This window comes from Periplaneta americana, chromosome 11 (assembly GCF_040183065.1).
Source record: "Periplaneta americana isolate PAMFEO1 chromosome 11, P.americana_PAMFEO1_priV1, whole genome shotgun sequence".
Lineage (NCBI taxonomy): Eukaryota > Metazoa > Arthropoda > Insecta > Blattodea > Blattidae > Periplaneta > Periplaneta americana.
The window spans coordinates 118,888,474-118,908,333 of NC_091127.1; the positions used below are offsets into that span (position 1 = coordinate 118,888,474).

The 19,860-nt window shown below is 35.3% G+C and overlaps 1 protein-coding gene across 6 annotated transcripts in view; it reads right to left on the minus strand.

The window, feature by feature from the left end:
- Positions 1-696: 696 nt before the first annotated feature.
- The window catches only part of LOC138709285 (proline-rich protein 5-like), a 150,832-nt gene continuing 131,668 nt past the window's right edge, over positions 697-19,860 (minus strand). For all 6 annotated transcript variants that reach the window (XM_069839946.1, XM_069839945.1, XM_069839941.1 and 3 more), the window contains exons 5-6: positions 2,273-2,441; positions 697-856 (exon numbers count right to left, since the gene is read on the minus strand). In XM_069839946.1, the coding sequence (XP_069696047.1) occupies positions 720-856; positions 2,273-2,441 (306 nt within the window). In that variant the 3' untranslated portion in view covers positions 697-719. The remainder of the gene's footprint in view (positions 857-2,272; positions 2,442-19,860) is intronic.

Consider the following 19,860-nt stretch of genomic DNA (forward strand, 5'->3'; position numbering starts at 1 on the left):
AACGTCTTTTTAACTATGTATTGTGTAAAGTATATAATACATTATAACACAGTGCGCTCGTGTAAATAATATAGGTCGGGCGGGCGGCACGCGACCGGTACGAAGGCCATGCAACACGCAATCTAACGTCAACACAACCACTCCTATACAGAGCCTGAATTGGACTGCTAAACGTGCGGAGACGGTTTGCCGCGCGTTGCATGGCTTTCGTGCCCGGTTGACCTACATATGTAAGCGGATGTTCCGTAGGAACTGATGTGTCATTCTGTATGTAACTGTTTATTAGGTTTCAAAATGCTAAAAATGTGTAGATCTAATATTAAAAAAATTTACATGGAAATATTTTTGCAACATTATAATACGCCTCTATAATTTTTACAATAAAAACTTGAGAAAGATTTTTGAATGACCATGGAATGTTTTCAAAATGATACGAAACGCACTCCGAGGAAAATAGACAAACGCTCAGACGGTCCGTATACGGGCTCGAAACTTCATGACAAAAAGACAGCATGTCACCATAGTTTATTTTAAATTGCACTGGCTTCATTTTCAGGAAGTACGGGTTTTAGGTACTGTAATGAAGTACGGCAACGTTCTAAAAGGCAACAGCTCCAACAGTTTGTTTTAAAGGAGTTAATTGTGCTGGCTTCATTTTCGGGAATTGCGGGTTTTAGGTGCTGTAATGAAGCAACATTCTGGTATTGAGAGCTTTATTGTCACATGTTGTCGCGACTGCCCGCACGCCTGTGAAATGCTCGGTCCGCAGACAAAGCGAACAGATCGCTCAGAGTCTCCACATGGGGCGACGATGAGTTGACGCTCAGGGGACGCATGAGCCGACGGGGGTCCACAACTGCAATATTGTAGAAACAAAAAATGATATGTATTAATTGATTATATATATACATAAATAACATATAAAATGCATAAATAATGAAAGAAATACGAATACATAAAAAGAGTAAATAAATAAATGAAAAAGAAAAATTAGTTAAGTATAATACATAAGTGAATGCGAATAAAATATAACTAAAAGTTAACACTAAATCAGGTAAAGTCAAGGAAGGAACAGCTCAGATCAAATCTCGGCTGCACAGAAGAAATGAAACGAGACCAACAACCATATTTCGGGCAAAGGCACTGTGAGCGGTGTTACTATTCTTGTATCTAAAAAGATATTTACAGAATACCTTGTCCATTGCGCTGAAATACTCTTCGATCATTGATATTATAACTGTTATTTCTACTTTAATCACACACCCGACAACAATATGACTTTTCTTCTTAATAATCCACTCTACAACAATGGGTATTCCACTGAACACAGCAACACAATAATCGTTGTTGCACTCCACACGACAACAAAGGCAATACACGACGTGTATTATTGGGAAGAACAAGAATGTACTGCTAATTTGAATTAATTAATGCACTATGTGCAGAACAAAACTGTCAATTCTCAGTTCACAGTTCGTTTGCCTTGGCTAGTTCTTCTAGCTCGCTGTTCAACTTCACAGCACGTCGAACTCCGGTCTTCCGGCTACGGTCCACGACACGTCGAGTTTAGGTCTTCCCAGTTGCGGTCCACCAGACATCGAACCCCGGTCTCGAAGGCTGGCTTCCTTGCTCGCTCGAAGACTCACTTGTAGACTGACTTCCGAAGCCTGACTGACTCGTGACAACACTCACGTTGTTATTTATTAAACTACATGTTCTGGAGTCTTCTATTTACGTGCCTTTCAGAATCTCAGAGAGAAATCTGCTTCGAGATGCTTCCTTATTTTCTCCGCTCCGCACCGTCACCTTAGTTCTCCTCCCCCTTGCTTCGTACCGCGGCTAGCCTCAGAGGTTCGTGTTTCCGTTTCCCCGCGCCTTCCTTCTCTCTAGATGCGCGCGCAACTCCCTGACGCGATCAGAACATTCCAGACGGGTGCCACAATATTTTAGCCAGTAGAAAGAGGTAGTATCTGTACAGTGAAACTTGTCAGTACATAACAGCTGTTACAAGAGAGCAAGCGCGTTTGCAACATGTTGCACGAAGAAAAGGCTAGTTGGTATTCTTCGATTACGAGTTGTAGCCATGTTTTTGTTGGCATTAGTTAAGGTGTAACCACTTGTTATCATGCACTGTCTTTGAGAGTCTGTCTCTTTACAATCTTCTTCAAACACCCTGTATATCTAATTCATATTACACTAACTAAGCACGCTGGTGCTTGTATGTACAATATATAACATACATTTCAATTACAAAGTCTTTGGAATAACCTACCGCTCGGCCGTCTGAGATGCGCTACGTCGAGCTCTCGAGATGGGATGATTGGTTTGGGGTAGCCACCCTCGTAGAGTCCTCTGTGGCCCAGGTACGGAGATACGACCCTCGCGACGAGGGATTCCAGTTTTAACCGCTTCTCGCTTGGGGGATAACACTCCATCACGCTCTGCAACACAATCGCACTCTTCTTCAGTGATTGCCAAAATCTGTGTCGCGACACATATTCCTGCCCTCTAATTTAAATAAATAAAAAAATATCTGCTAAAATAAGCAAAGATCTCTCAGTCTGGAAACCAATTAACCGAGGAGTCCGACAATGATGCGAACTATTCCCTTTGTTATTCATAATTTACATGCATGCATGCATGCATAATTAATGAATGGCGACAGCTACTTCATGGCATTAGGTTATACCAATTACACGCAGACTCAATTTAGACACTATATTGTAAGTATGCAGACGACGAAGTATTATTTGCTAACTCTGAAGATGGCTTCCAAATATCACTACATAATTTAGAGAAAATAACCAAAAAGTATATGGAAATTTCAAATGATTAAATCAAAGTGTTTGCATTTAAAAGAAAACACTCTATACTCGGTAAAATATGTCTCAATAACAAATTATTAGAAAGGGTAAACAACTTTAAGTACTTTGGATATTCGTTATCATTTACATATGACCTTGACATACAAAATAAAATTATCAAATTTATAAAAACCATTATGCGCAATAAATTCAGTTTTCAAACCATCATTAGTTCAGAGGAATACACGAATCAAAATTTATAAAACTCTTGCCCGGCCAGTTTTATCTTACTGATACGAGGCTTGGACCATAAAAACACCTGACTCCTCAAGAATAACCCCTGCAGAGATGCAGTTCATGAGACGTACTGCAGGAGTCACAAAATGGGACCGCAAAAGAAATGATGACATCCTGAAAGAACTCACAACCGAACCAATATTACAATTTGTAAACAGTCAAAGAAAAAATTGGGAAAGTCATGTCAGAAAGATGGATAAAACACGCATCCCGAAACAAATCCTCCAGTATGCTTCTCGTGGAAGAAGATCCGTTGGTCGTCCAGCTAAGATAGACCAATGTGAGACATAACAGATCACCTGGTCTGATACATGTTTGGATGATGATGATGAAATAAATAAGTATATATAAATAAAATATAAATGCACTTCTTGAGCAGCTTTCACGGAAACGGTTAAGTAACAACGATAAAATGGCGCAATGAGATCAATATGAAACAATATTCATTCTTAATGAAATAGGAAATGGATGAATTATGCTATAAATATGGATCACAACACTTACCAAATGCATATGTATGCATTTATTCACACTGTAAATGGGTAAATACCCGGTGGCAGTAGTAACTAATTACACTCAATAATGACTATTAATAATAAACACAATTAATAATAATACTAATAAAATAATTAATAGTAGTAATTATAATAATAATTTAATAATAATAATGATAATAATAATAATAATAATAATGATTATCCTAAATTAAATGAAGCACGATCACTTAAAATAACATTTAAAGTAAAGCTAAATTTGTATCTTAACCCTAAGTTCGAACTAAAACCCACGAGTATATGTTCATACATGCACAAGTAACTTCCAGCACTATACTCATTTCACTGTCAACTCACTCACTGCACTGGAAATACGACACATTTCACTGATACTATCATGATTTCACTAACACTTCAAATACTTTGCACTGCCACTATGAACTATAAAACTTCACTGACACAAACACACTTCACTGATACAACAGTTCAAATGACAAAACATCAATTACACCCTTTAAATAGTGTGTATAATATTCTACCGTCTATTAGTATAGTCCTTAAGCCTATTTTAAATACATTTTTAGTTATTGGTAAATCCTTTAGTAAGTCTGCAGGTAAAGCATTCCAGTCCCTGATAGTACGATATAGAAAAGAAAACTTTCCAGTGTCCGTCCTCTGTCTTCTTTCCCCCAATTTATATGATTGGTCGTTCCTTGAAGAGTAATTTGGCTGCTGCAACCTATTTTTTATTTCTCTCCAGGCAGGCTCACCTCTGTATGTTTTGAACATTGTGCATAATCGAATTCGCGTCACAAAGCAACAGACTAGCAGACTTCTTAGCCTTGTACATGAAGGAATGAAAAAGAAGAAGAAGAAGAAGAAATTGAAACCTATCAATATGTTTGTGATAACAACACATTCTGTTGGAAGATACACATTTATAATAATAATATTAATAATAATAATAATAATTTATTTATTTATTTATTTAATCTGGCAGAGCTAAGGCCAGTAGGCCTTCTCTGCCGCCCAGCCAGACTCTAATTCTAATTGAATACAATTGCTTACATAGTTATTACATTAATATCTAGACCATAAAACAACATGAAAGTAAATAATGAAAGTTGGATAAGTAATGTTAGTGTGACACTAATAAACATTGGTAAGAAATAGGTATAATAATAATAATAATAATAATAATAATAATAATAATAATAATTTAGATATTTATCTGTGATATATATAACCATTAAACATTGAGAAACCTGAAACAGCTATTATTGTTAACAAGAATTGTGAGAAAAATATTTCGTTAGCCTATATAAGGATATAAGTGTATTGTAAGCTATTATTAAACGTATGGCCAAAGTGTTGAGGTTACAAATGCTACGTGTAGAGTAGGAGCAAGAAGCGATACGGAGTTGCATAATAATGTAATGACATGCAGCTCTCTTGGCTTTGCTGGACGCAAAGTCGAGGTCAGTTGGGTACAAAACTTGCCCCTGTAATCCGATTACCCGGTCCACACTGTATCGGTTTCTTATGGCAGACGCCGAGTGCAATTCAATGAGACGTAAGAAGCTTAACTGGCAGCACTCGCAGAGCCGCCTGGCGTCCGTAATTATTACGAACACAATCCGGAAAAGAAAACGCCGGGTCAGCTGAGGGCAGGATTACTACGTGAAAGTCTGTTGCTGTGCACATACTGCCTGGCACTGAGCTGTTTAGATGTCCTTTCAGTTTGCTCTGTTGTACCAAGGATAATGGAAACATTATCAAAATTCAGACAGGACAAAAATACGAAACAAAGGAATTGATAAAAACATATCATTATAATTATGATTTTAAACTAGCCGTACCCGTGCGCTCGGCTGAACCTGTTAGAAATAAATATAAAGTAATTACATAATTAAAATAGGACGTTTGATCCAGGGAACATTCGTGTTTGTTAGAAGGATAAATCGTTTAATATGTTACTTAATTGAAATTGTATTTAAATAATTAAAATGCGATCATTTTGGTCCAGAGAGCACTCATTTGGTGCAATGACAATTCCTTTAACATGTTTCTTATTTGTTATTACATGCAACCATAGTTTAATGAAGATTGACATATCATTTAGTTTTAATGTGTATACTTTATATTACTTGCTATATGTTTCCATTGAATTATGGTAATAACTTAATTTTAACTATTGTTTCCTACGTCTTCAGTAAATGGCGCTGAATCCTTCAAATAACTTATATAGTGATACAGCATAAACAATGACATATAATTATATTTTTCTTTCTTTCGAAAATGTAAGAATCTCCTATGTACCATTTCCATGGAATGAATAAATGTGTTTTTTCTTCCTACTCAAAAAATTTATATTTTGCACATAGGACTTAATGCAGGAACAACAACGCTTACAATCTGAGGCGGCGGTGAAAATGTATTGTATTGTTATTTTAAAAGTCTTGTATATCCTTAAATATCAGTCCTATCAAAATTTTGCATAGAATAAAACTTATCAGAAATCATTTTTAAAGAGACTTTTGTTATGTAACATTTTTCACAAAAGAGTCATTCCACGTCAAATCGCACAAAATTATACAAATTTTGACCTTCATATTTCTGATTGCGTTTATATTTTTTTTACCAACTCTATGGGTCTCATAAACCAACAAGTGTATTTTTATTTCCTCCTAAGCCCACATGTTTTTAAAATATTACATGTTAAAATTCGTTAAAAATGTCGCACAATGCAACATTTAAAGCGTCATATTTCTGACGATATTGATGTTAAAAGTTTTTTGAAAAATGCATTTAAAAGCTTAAAGTACTGTCTTTTATTAAATATTTACTAACTAATTTTAATATAATTATTTCAAATATTTTTTTTATAATTCAATTTTTAAAACATATACATAAATGTGAAATAGCCCTATTAAAAATCTAAAAAAATTCCTACTAGGTGCACTGAAGTATTCTTAATAATTCCAGAAAAAATCAGAATGGGATCTCCAATAGTTTAATGGAAATTTAATTACTTATGACAGAATGTGTAGCGGTCGGCGCAGCAGCAGTGGACGGGAAGCCTTAAAGCGCGCTGAGAGGTTTATCGGCGCTGGATAATTGACTGATGGCCGGTTTCACCAAGCTTCTTTAAATCAGCACAAACGACTTGTCAACAAATGGATCGTTTAATTTTAACGGGATCTTTAAAAGTTGACGGTTTCACCAAGCCTCGTATCTTTAAAAATAACAGGCGTTTACTAACGAGGGGATTTTGTACATGTATCTTGCATGTTTTGTTTTTCATACGACCATGGCTTCGAAATCGCGAATTTCATTGGTTACATACGATCATGGCTGACTTTGTTTGGCATGAGGAAACAATCATAGGCAAACGGGTAAAAGGCAGTAATTTTATTTTAAGAACATCTTCCTAAATACAATATGTTGTCATACCGCAATTAAAAACAAAAAGACAGCTGCTTCCAAATGTAAATAGTAGGAATGTAGAACAGTTAAATTGTAACTTCTAAAGGAAATCTAAGAAAATTTAGCGGACTATAAGGCCGACAGCTTCAAACTGATGCCACAATTAATTATATACAAAGCATTCTAAGCAGTTATAGGCTATTAGGCCTAAATTTAGGACGGGAAATCGCTCTTCCATAAATTGCATACCAATTTTCCACTGTATTTCATACAGATTTATGTAGTACCCTGTAACAATTTTGCCATGCTTGTGTGGCAGGATTCAGGAGAGGTGTCATTAAATTGGATTTTAAGGGGTATCCATTGTCTCCTAAAAGAAAATCTCTTTGCACCCTTTTCATTTAAAAGGCATCCTCCTTTGGAATGTAGTGCTATACGTGTAGACCGTAACATTATCTTAAACCGAGAAGAATCTGTTGGAGAGGCGTTAAGTGGATGATTCCTATCTGTCGTATTCTAACCTATTACAACTAAACTAGCGCTGATGTAGTTCTGCTGGTTTCAGAAGTGAAAATCGTTGAATTTATAAGTGATTTTTTGTGGTAATGCAGTTGATCGTATATGCAAGGCATAACAAAAACCTAAACTAATCAAACGTAACCTGTCACAGATTCGTATGTGCAAGGTGTACAAGCAGAGTACGAAGGAAACTACCTCAGCGCTAGTTTAGCCATAATTTTTCTATGCGGAGCTTTACATAGGCCTATGCAATTGTTTGAATATTGAATGAAAAACAGGATCTTCTATTGCAGAATCTTTTGGCTATATTACTGCCAGAATATACGATTGGGACATGTACACAATCTATGTTGTCTGTGACAACAGAAAATTTAGCTATAAGCTTATTAGGCCTATAGAAATAATGACTATTGTAATGTTGATGTACGTCTGATATTTTATTCACATATCTAGACAATACAGCTTTTGATACCCCGTTCATATCATCAATTATTATTTCAAAACTTCCCGCAACGTTATCTTAAAGCGAGAAGAATCTGTTGAAGAGGCGTTAAGTGGGTGATTCCTATCTGTCGTATTCTAACCTATATTCAGTTTCTTCTAGAATCATTCTTACTACTTATTTCCTTAATGTGTAGCTTTCGTGGAATTCTTTATCACTTAAATCTTCAAAATGATTATTCCGAGTGTTATTACAACATATAAGTTCGTCGTTATGTTTAAGTTCTAAATAAAGAACTTCATCACCGAATAATTACGTCCGCCATGTTGTTGACTTCTTAACGCATCGTCACTGTTTTAACGCGACGAATAGGTCCTAATAAATTAACGATGAATTTAAAGATGCGTTAGCAATAATGATACTTGGTGAAACACAAAAACTGACTAACGTGTCATTAAATTATTTAACGAGACGTTATAATGATAACGAAGGTTGGTGAAACCGGCCATGAATGTTGCAACATTACACCCAGTACGGATCAAGTTACTCGAGGAAACACTGCTAATTTACTTATTATGATATCTTCAAATAATTGTAAATTATGCTTTTCAAATGTTTCTGTTCATTCACATTTTAAATTTTCATTCGCCTACCTTCTTTCTTGAAAGAAAATTGTTTTACTAAATCTTCAGTTTTTGACAACGGAATGAAAGAATATAATTTTAATGTACCAGTTATTGGTTTTAGATTATGGTATCTGGCCTGCAAATTTTCAGTGTGGTTTTTGTGCTTATTGAATGGACAAAATATAAATGACACGTTACAAATGTTTTTTTGTGACTAATCAAACAGTTTTTTTTTTGTGTTGTTATAAGATCTTGCATAGGCTAAGTCTCGTGGCAAGTGTTTTAACAGTATCTCCAATGCCAACACATGGACCTTTACCATGCGACATTGCAAAGAAGTGTCATTCAGCACTAATTCCATAATCGTCTTCATGTAAGCAATTATTTTAATTTTTTTTTTTTTTTGTGAACTTGATCCATTGGAAAAGTAGATGATTTTTTTCATATCGTTGAATTCTTGCTTTAAGAAATTGATTGCTTCGGATTGAAAAAAGTGAAAGGGGTCGGTGTCATGTTTCATGGTTTCTGAGATGACATTACTTTTGTGACGAATTTCTGTATCTCCTTTGAAATATACTACGAAAGGATTTATTTATTTATTTATTTAAATATACAGAATAAAGAATGTAATTACAAATAAGAGAAATAGAAATAAAATAATACAATCAATATAAAAAAGGAGATGCAGTAGTATTAACAAAATTTGAGACCGAATGAGCAGCGCTCGTGTTCGGTCACAGTTCAGATATAATATTAATAGGCCTATAAGAGAATATAAAATAAAATAAAGTAGGAAGTAAAATTAAAATTGTACTGTATTGTGGCTTGGCATATGTTCCAATGCACACCTTGTATTGAATCTTGTATTACAAATGAATAATTTTCAGAAAAGTCTGCAATAACTATGTAATTTTCAGGTTGTACTTTCTTTGCATTCCGTCAAAAATAAAATATGGCTGACTTTTGAATGGATGATGATGCATCTTCTACATGAAAAACTTAACATGCTAGGGAGCCTTTTACTTTTGAAACTTTTCACGGGGGTATCGTTTTGTTGTATCTTTCTTTTCTTGATAGGGGATTCTATTGACATCAAACTCTTGTTTAATTCCTCAATATTACTGATTTCTAGCACTGTATCCATAGAACTGCTAGAAGAAATACTGGGATAATCACTTTCTCTGTCCGCACTTTCATTTGATTCATGTTTATTAATATCACAAGAACTACCGGCTTCACATATAATTTCACCTGACCTATGCGGAAATTGATTGATTTTTACGGAACAAATCACATATTTGCACACTCAAAGACTCCTTTAAATTGAGCTTTATCAATAAGTCGCGACTTACGCGTCTTAGTGTACGTTTCTTTTTAAAAGCGTGATTAGGAAGGTAAATGGATTTAAACACTTGTTATATATTACGCGATCTTTACCATCACTCATGTTGTATAGAAGTCACGTCACTGCGCGAAATTCAAACCCAAACTGATTATTTTTCTCTCATGCCATCTGTTTACTGCCATAAAGTTTACTGCCTTACCCAGTCTTGCTATCATCAAACACTTGGATATATTACAGTATAAACTGTGAAGGGCTTCCCCCTGAACTGACAATAATAAAATAATTTTAGATAAGATATTTACTGTTCCTTAAGGTATTAATCATTTGATGATTAGTATGGTGACATCAGATGGAATGGGAAATTTCCACGGGCAGCCTTCTAGCCTATGGCTGCAAGCAGTTCATTAGCTGGGCATCGCGAGCGCGTGTATGCCTCCGGAAAATAAATTGTTACAAATGTATGGGTGCTGATCCTATATTTATAAATGCAGTAGTTTATAGATAATACATCAGCGAACAAGTCTATATTTTTTCAGATTTTTAACTTGGCTATTTAATATAGTAATTTTGCTTTGAAAAAGAAATGATTAAAAAAATGAGCCAAATTTTAAATTTATTTGTGATAGGCCTAAAGTAATAAAAAGTGTTGTATTTCGTCTTTCAAATGCGCCAAACCGCAAATCTCAATTATATGTAGACACAGAGTTCCAAGCGAGTTTATGTAACAGTGCGCGCATAATTTGCATAACTTCAAATATTCATAACTACACAAATAATTAATAATTGTGAAAATAAAAAAATACGGGTCTCCTTATTTGATGTCTGGAATTCATGAAAAAAAATTCGACCATTTCTGAGAAGGTCGTGTTTTATTGCTGTGCGATTTGACGTGGAATGACTCATATGAGGATGAGATGTGGTAAATAAGAAGACATTTTTATTATTAATACTATATTATTATTATTATTATTATTATTATTATTATTATTATTATTATTATTATTATTATTATTATTATTATTTCAGTACGCAGCATTATGATTTTACCTCTTTGGCGATATTTGGTATTAGTTGGCAACACTGAAGTTACGGCCAAATTAGACTTTCAGGAACTACACTTACGTGATCCTCACTATATTTAAGTTCAATGTTCTTCTGACTTATGCAGATTTCCTGCTTCAATTTTGTCTTACGTATATTATTGTCTCTGCAGACAGATTCCGGCTTCTTGAATGCTATGTGACAAGGCTTTCCGTTGTCTCTAACTTTCATACCAATTACTGATACAACACTTTGAAGGTCTCATATCAAATTTAATTTGAAATATCCTTTGACTCATTTAAATGAACCCGTTTGCCAGTATTTACGAACGAGAAACATGTTCTCTTCGGTTGTGTACATTGTTAATCTCTACCGAGATGAAATGTAGCGGAACAAAAATCAATCAAGATCAGTGGAAAAGTCCAAATCTATTCCGAGCGGTTAGATCCTGTTTTACATTGTTGAAGGTACGTACAGATACGGAATTAAAATTTGGAGCGAATCTTGATGGTAGTCTATGTATGCAACAATTTTGCACGACTGTCCTCAAGTAGCATTTATACAGGGGCTCGTGTTCACTGCACATGTGCAGTGTGTTGTGAGTGAAATTTATAAAATAAGGAGCTCCAAATCTGTACATACAAAATTTCAAGACAAACTTTCAGTAAATTGCAGTTTTATAGAGAAAAGTTTGGGGCCTCTAGCGAGGGAATCGCACTGCTTAATACATAGCAAGTAATCAGTTGAGATCTATATATCGTACAGTTACTTCAATTTAAAAGCATAAATAATTTATTCTATAAAATAATGTGCAATACATAGCAAGTAGATTAATAATATTCAATTTACAAGAATTTATACAATTCATCAGTCGAACTATACAAAAAAAAAAAAAATGTTATAGATATACAGTCTTACTAATAAACAGTGTACAGTTTCTATACGAGACTTATTGCAGAGTTGAGACAGAAAATTTTACTAATAAACCATGCATAAGCAATGGATGTATAAACAGGCTGTAACTATACAGTGGGAATTGCTTTGCAGTAGTTATATACACGAAACCCCATGTTTAAGAGTTGTATATAGAGAAAAAATGGCCACCCCTCTAACAGCTGTTCGTATCGACTGTCATTTTATGATGATGGTTGCCTGGTAACACAGAAGAACAAACCAAAGAGCACAAAATAATTAGAATAATATTGCTGTAGTTTGTACTCTTTGACCAAAATATAGTACGGCACGATCGACCGTGAGTATGGTAATCGATTAGAGCCAGTTGTACTATCGATACTTAACACGCCACACTAGAGCGCTCTACTTGATGCAATAGAGAACCTCAGATATTCTATTACCTTTCGTAACGAAGTAATGACGAAACTATGACGTAGCTGTGTAACAGTTATACTGTTATACACGACGTATGTAGTGATTATTAGTAAGGAATTTACACACGACTTATAAACGAGCTACTCATTGCATAAGTATAAGACAGTTAAACGTCTGTATATAGAGTTTTTATTAGTAAGACGGATATTAATTTGTCCTACAGAATTTATCTGTAATATTGACACTTAATATTTTAGGAGACACTTCGCTCCGGCGGCGGCGATCGAACCCGGGTCCTTGGTTCTACGTACCAAGCGCTCTGACCAGTGATCGATCCGATGCTGTGGATTGAATTCGGCGTAGCTAAGTGGTCAGAGCGCTTGGTACGTAGAACCAAGGACCCAGGTTCGATCACCGGCGCCGGAACGAATTTTTCTCCTACAATATAAAAAAAGTTGTTTTCTAATGTCAGGCGTTTGACAATAAAGTCATTTGACCTCTTTCACTCCAATATTTAAAAAAAAAATATATATATTGACATCGTCAGCCAATGAAGCACAGATTTTGAGGTGTTCCGAATTCATTTCTTGGTTTGAGTTGCACAATGGGCAGTTAGGGGACTGATATATATATATATATATATATATATATATATATATATATATATATATATATAATACATATTAAGCAGATTAATTCAATTTACAAGCATATTTTAGTTGAGTTATACAAAATTATACAATACATAGCAAGTAGATTAATTCAATTTATGAGCATAAACAATTTATCAGTTATGTAAAGGTATAAATATGTAGAATTTTTGTTAATTCTGTTCTAAATCTTTTCTCATGGTTCAGAATTACGAATGTTATATTACGAACGACAGAGAATGGCACATTGAACTGACTGAATTTATAACAAAAGGAATCACTCGTGATAATTATGTAGGCTATACTTTGAGAACAGCTTCGGAAAATAACTCACTACATTTTATCTATACTAGTGTTTTTATTGTGCAATAAATAATCTGCACAAACTTGTGTACAGATAACACATTGTACATCAAGGACGTTTAAGAATATTCCTTTCAAATAAGACATCTTCAGCTATTCATGTATGAGGGCAATTTGTATACGAAATGCATCTTAGGCGTTCGTCGATCGAACTGTGTTCCGAGGTCAACAGTGTGGTTTGAAGCCTCGCTTCTTTGTTCTCAGAACGGAAACAATTCAATGATTGTGTCGTAACATCTAGTTCGCCGTAAAGGGAAGATGTCACATCAATTAAATCAGATGGCGGTGATAAGGGACTCCTTTTAAGATGACAAAAGTAATTTCGAACGGCCTTTTACGACATAATGGACACTATCTTTTAGTTGGGATGGCAGCTACTTCTATCACCTACAAAGTTTAAGATCCAGTCCTTTGATTCCGTCATATTCTGGAGGTTCGCCGTTCAGAATCTGAATGAGTCTATATTAGTTTATTTTCTGAGGCATTCTACATGCAGGACATGTCAAGACACGTTCTGAAATGTATTTATGCCTATTAATCTGTCACAGATTTGTGCATGTTTCCACGACTTTCTTCAGCTATCTCCATCGATATTATCCACAAAGAATTTTTTTCTTTAAGATTAATTTTCGTACTTTATTTAATAACATAGCTTTTTTAATTTAATGGCACACATTTGTCTTACATCATAGTCTTCTAGCCACTGTTAGGTGTTGCCCTTGGTGCGCCATGGAAGGCGAACTGCATATCACCGTAATATTATAAATGATTAATGGAACAGTGGTGGAATGCCGGTAGGGGAAACGGGACTACCCTTTGAAAACCTACCACCAATCACAATTTATGTTCACCACAAATTCCAGTTTGACCCACCGGGATTCGACTCCGGCTTATAAGCGTGGAAAGCCAACGCTCTAGCCGGTCGGTTAAGAGTCCGCCTTGATTACATAATAAAAGCATAAATGTTGAAACATCTACCTCGCTTTCTTTTTTCTTGTGATCATAGTCTCTAACTTGTTTTAACAATTTTTTTGCGATGACCGTACAATCTTACTTATTGTTCATATTATCTATTCTGTAAAATATATTTCTTAACACCCATATTCATTATGATTGCTCATTTCTTTATCCTATTAGATCGTAAATTCTTGCTGAGCGTCTTCAATATAAAATACTCGTAATTATTCACACTTTAGTATTTACTGTGTATTTTAAATTAAATATTTATATTTTACAAAATATTGTCAGACATAAAAAGAGTTGACCCTTAATTCTTAGATTTAATTATAAACTTACAGAAAATTATTATTAGACTACAAAATGAATGAAAGCATTAATTAATTAATACTGTAGATGTTTGGATGCATAGATAAATAGACAGGTGGATAAATAAATTAATAAGGGTGTGCCGTGAGTAAAAAAATGTTGCGGAACACTGATATAACGTAACACCAGCAATACTTCGTAATGTCCTTATTTCTGTTGTTGTAATCATTTTTGCAGTTTTTTTTTGTTTCTGCTCGAGTTTCAGTTGCATATGTTAATACTGGCCTTATACACGTTTTATATATTCTGATCTTCCTTTCTATGTTCATGTATTTATTTTTCCAAATCACATCTCTTAGATATCCTGATATTATGTTTGCTTTAGTATTCTGTTCTTTTACTTCTTCCTCCAAATTTTTATTGCTTGTTATTTTTGCTCCTAAGTAACTGAAACTCATTACTTGTTCTAAGGGTTTATCGTATACTGCAAGTTTACATCCGAGTAGCTGCCTTGAGATAGTCTGTGATTTTGTTTTATTTTCTGATATCACCATACAGGCTACTTATTGCTGGTAAATAGTAGTAGGCCTATCTAACTATAACCTTTGGAACATAGTCAATTACAAAAATAACTCTAATGCTGGATACACCCTTTTTTCTGAAGTATGAGTGTGTATTGATGTGCAATATGCGTGTTGCATAAACATTATTAGAAGGGATCATCTTTTTTAATACGCTATGATGGTAAATTTTATAAATATTCGTATGCTTAAAACACATATAGCCTATTTTGCTTATACATTTTCATATTTTTCACAAAAATACATTACTTGAGTGATAGCTCTATGTTGCCTGTAATCCATGGGTACTAGTTTATGTTGCGATGTCGAGAGAACGTTTTTATTCTATCATTTATATCTTTTAGCGACAGACGTAGAAGTTTCATCCAGTAAAATTTTAAAATACTCGTAACATTGAATACATACTGAGGTAGCATTAAATGAGGTAATTTCTTTGTTATTATGTCCATAAATGTAATTTAATATTTATAGTATAACTTTAGCAAAGATTTCGTATATACTTTCATACGTATTTCAATATTTCGTCTTTGATTTTATGAAACCTTCTATTTGACAATACAAAACACAATTTTTCAGAAGGAAGGGAAAAAGTAATTGAATATGAATAGGCCTACACTGATCCTCGACGATGTCATCATATTCACCAAAGTTTTATATTGATTTATCTAATATTCTTATATACAGAGTTGTTTCCGATCTCTGATAACGAATTTGAATGAGATAATGTGCGTCAGGAATCACACCGACAGCTGAATTGCGGCGAGAGGTGACAGACTAGTAGTGAGTAATTTCATAATCAGAGTGCACGGTGTATCACAGTAGCAATGCCCAAGAAATTCGAGCCTTTTTGAGAGGGGTACATAACAACTTTTTCCGATGCCAAGTACAGTTACGTGAAAATCATAGGATCCTGCAAAAAACGTGGTTTCGTTATTTCCAAGAAAGGCATCTTGTGTGTACCTAATAAGACTGGAAAAGCTCGGATGGGGTTAATTCTAGAGTGTAAAAGCAAGCAAATCCATCCCCCGTCACAAGTCGCCGCACCCCACGAGATGATACAAATTAATTCCATTCGAGCTTTACCAATCTTATTAAGTACATAGAAGATGCCTTTCTTGGAAATAACGAAACCTCATTTATTGCAAGCTTCTTTTATTTTCACTTAACTGTACTTCGCATCGGAAAGGATTGTTATGTACCCCTCCCAAAAAAGGCTCGATTTTCTTGTGAATTTCTGCTTTGAATCGCCGAGCACTCTGACTATGAGATCACTCACTACTGGTCTGTCACCTCGCGCCACAGTTCAGCTGCCGTGTGACTCCTGACGCACATATTATTCAAATTCGTTATCAGAGATCGGAAACAATCCTGTAGTCCTATTGATATTCAATTACTTTTTTCTTCCACCTGAAAAAAATTATACTCTCTACTGTCACATAGGTTTCATAAAAAATCAATGACGATTGCTCTTGCATACATGATTGTACTTGAAGCATCATTTCGTACGTGATGATGATAAGTCTGTGTCTTGTATAGAATATATATATATCTCCATGGAAATGATCTCGTGGCAATATGATGCGATACGGTGCTTTCCAGTAGTTGGTATCTTAGTTTGTGATAAGAATTAATAATTGAGGAGAGACATTGACGTAATGGCATAGGCACAAGAGTATCCGTAGGAAATCTACCCTCCAATACATTTCTGGCTAAAATATTTCATTTTGACTTACTAGAACAGTCGCCTTGGTTGCTTAGTCGGCAAAGCACTGACTTACAACAGGCACGGACCCGAGTTGGCGAGATGTTGGAGTTATTTTGTGATGAACAAAACTAAAGTTATGAGGGTATTTTTTGGGACTGTTTCGCTTTACCTCATTTCATCGTTACTCTTTGTAATTTTCCTTTCATTATCATCGCTGCCTCCTGTGTTTTCCCGATGTTAGATCCGTTGTCCGCCGCAACAGATGTTTCTTGTGGTTCATCTAAAAATTGGTAGATGATAGTGGTTGTGAGTTCTAGACGAATCGTAGTCTTATATAAGAGGCACCGAAGCCCCACAGATTCCTGCTTATCCGAAGGTGATATGACGACTAATAGCTACATTTGTAAATCTATGAAGAATGGCAGATCACCACCAGACGTATGGTGCACGCTACAGAGGATGGAGAGGAATGCGTGGTGTGGCGGAGAGTGGGGATGCCTTGGCTGCGTAGTACAGTCGGCACACAACACTTACCATCACGGGTGCACAAAACGCTTCTTTAAGCTGCAGTGCATATGGATTCACCATGTTATGGCCGATAGTTATATTCATACCTCTCCTTATTAAGATGCCAACTGTAGTCTACATCGTGAAAGTTGACTCTTTAGCCGTTAGGATGAAGGTGGGCCATTAGACAGTAATTAATTATCCTATTTTTGAAGCTGTGCTTAAGAACTCTAAAGTCTATTTCAACGCGAAAGGAAACATATTTTATGACAAGTAACTGGATGGAAAATTTATAGCAGTAATAATAGAGTATCGTCAAACACAATGCTTCAGTTAAATGACTAATATACAGGGTATTTCAGAAATACTTTGACAAACCTTGGCGGCATGTTCATCACCAAAACAAGAAAAAAAAGTTCATATAAACATATGTTCAAAAATCCTTAGTTTTTTAGTTATTAATGAAAGAACGTAATGAAACATCTGTTAGATATTGTCGGCTTGGTAGCAAGTGTTGCAACTTTAATCAGTTCAAAAAATCATAACAGTGAAAGTTTACGTTCAACTCGTTTCGAGGTACAGACCGAATATTTAGTCCTGACAGCTCAGCGACGCGAGTTACGGAGTAGAGATAAGTGCGAGCGGTCGCAAAAGAATTGCAGTACAGCTTAATTGGACATGGAACCATACCGCTCTACCGCACGTATGACATTCGATCGCTCCAAAGGCAAGCGAGTGAATAACCCAAACACCTCTTGGCGTAACTAAATGGACTCGCCTGACCCAGGCGCATATCGCCGGCGACTGTCAGGATTAAATAATCGTACTGTACAGTCCAAAAACCTAACTTAAATTTGTAACCGATAATAATATTCACTTTGTTAGATAATCGAATGATGCTATCGATACAAGTCTGCTGATGCACCCATTGTATGCTAGATGGCTATGTGTTGCCAATGAGTCCATGATCCACGAGTGCATGTGTGTGTGAAAGCACGAGGAGAACATTCTGAGCATTTGTTATGAGTTTCTGAACTGATTAAAGTTGCAAAACTTGCTACCAAGTTGACAATATCTAAGAGATGTTTCATTATGTTCTTTCATGAATAACTAAAAAACTAAGGATTTTCGGACATATGTTTATATGAAGTTTTTTTTTTGTTTTGGTGTGAGGAACATGCCCCCAAGGTTTGTCAAAGTATTTCGGAAACACCCTGTATTATTGACATTGTTCAAATTACAACCCTAATGTTTACTATATGCTCTTCCACTAGACGACCCCGAGCAATACCCTCTTACAAGAACACTGACATTTCTAAACCACGATCGCGACACGAGACTCATTTTTCATCAGTGTCGCCGCCATTTTATGAAATGTAGCCTAACATAGAAACAGCGTTCCAACAACCAACGATTTGGCTCACATCGTATAGCCTCAATGGGTTTCTTTTGTTTCCTCTAACATCATATGCCATGATTCCCAGGCGTTGTGCGCTCAGGCTAATAAAATACATTAAAATAGATCGGGATGATGTCATCCCATCTCCTCATAAAATCTTGAGGTAAAGTCATCCCATAACGGAAACCAAATTGAGCTGAACAGGGGTGTACATGACCAACTTCATTTAGAACATTTTTTATAAAAATAACTTGTTAGATATGGCGTCGACATTCCATTCCAAGAATCTGAGTCAAGATATCGGCGAGTACAAGTGAAAAATACTCTCCCAAAGACGGAGTCACAGTGAGATTTCTCAGAGGAGGCTAGTTCAGTGTGTCGGTAGAGCGTTAGGATGGGGATTGGATTACAGACTCAAGGTCTGATGTGAGCAATATTTCTTCTCGTCAGATGTTCTATAACATCGCCACAGTCTACTCAGTCACTTATAGAATTTTTTTTCATTAATGGCGGAGACTTGACTGTTCGTAATTAACTCATACTAACAATATCATCCCATCGCACTTCCTCATAATCATCCTCTTTCACAGTAACCAAGACTCTGGAATTCGCTACGTGCTAGCATCAGGGACTGTTGAAATAAAATTGAATTCAAACAGAAACTTACTAGGCACTTGGTCAGTAATTGAGACTCGTTCAGACCTGGCTTCTTGCAAATATTTCTCTTATTCTAGCAATATCCGGTAACTTTATCACTAATTTTATTCTAGGTTTAATTTTTACTTCATTAAAAATATTTCTTTGTTCTTAACTTCTACAATAAACTGTCTAGCCTATATTAAACAGTTAATCTTTTAGTACTTTGATTTTTATTGTATTTGTAAATTTAATATTAATTGTAATTACAATTGTAATTGTATTCTTAATATTGTGTTGAAATTCCCTAGTGGAGGGGAAATGATGGCCTCATGGCCTTATCTATACTAGGTTAAATATACAGGATGTTTCCGAGGTGGTGTTACAAACTTTCAGGGATGATGGCGAAGGGCACATGCATCAATTTGAG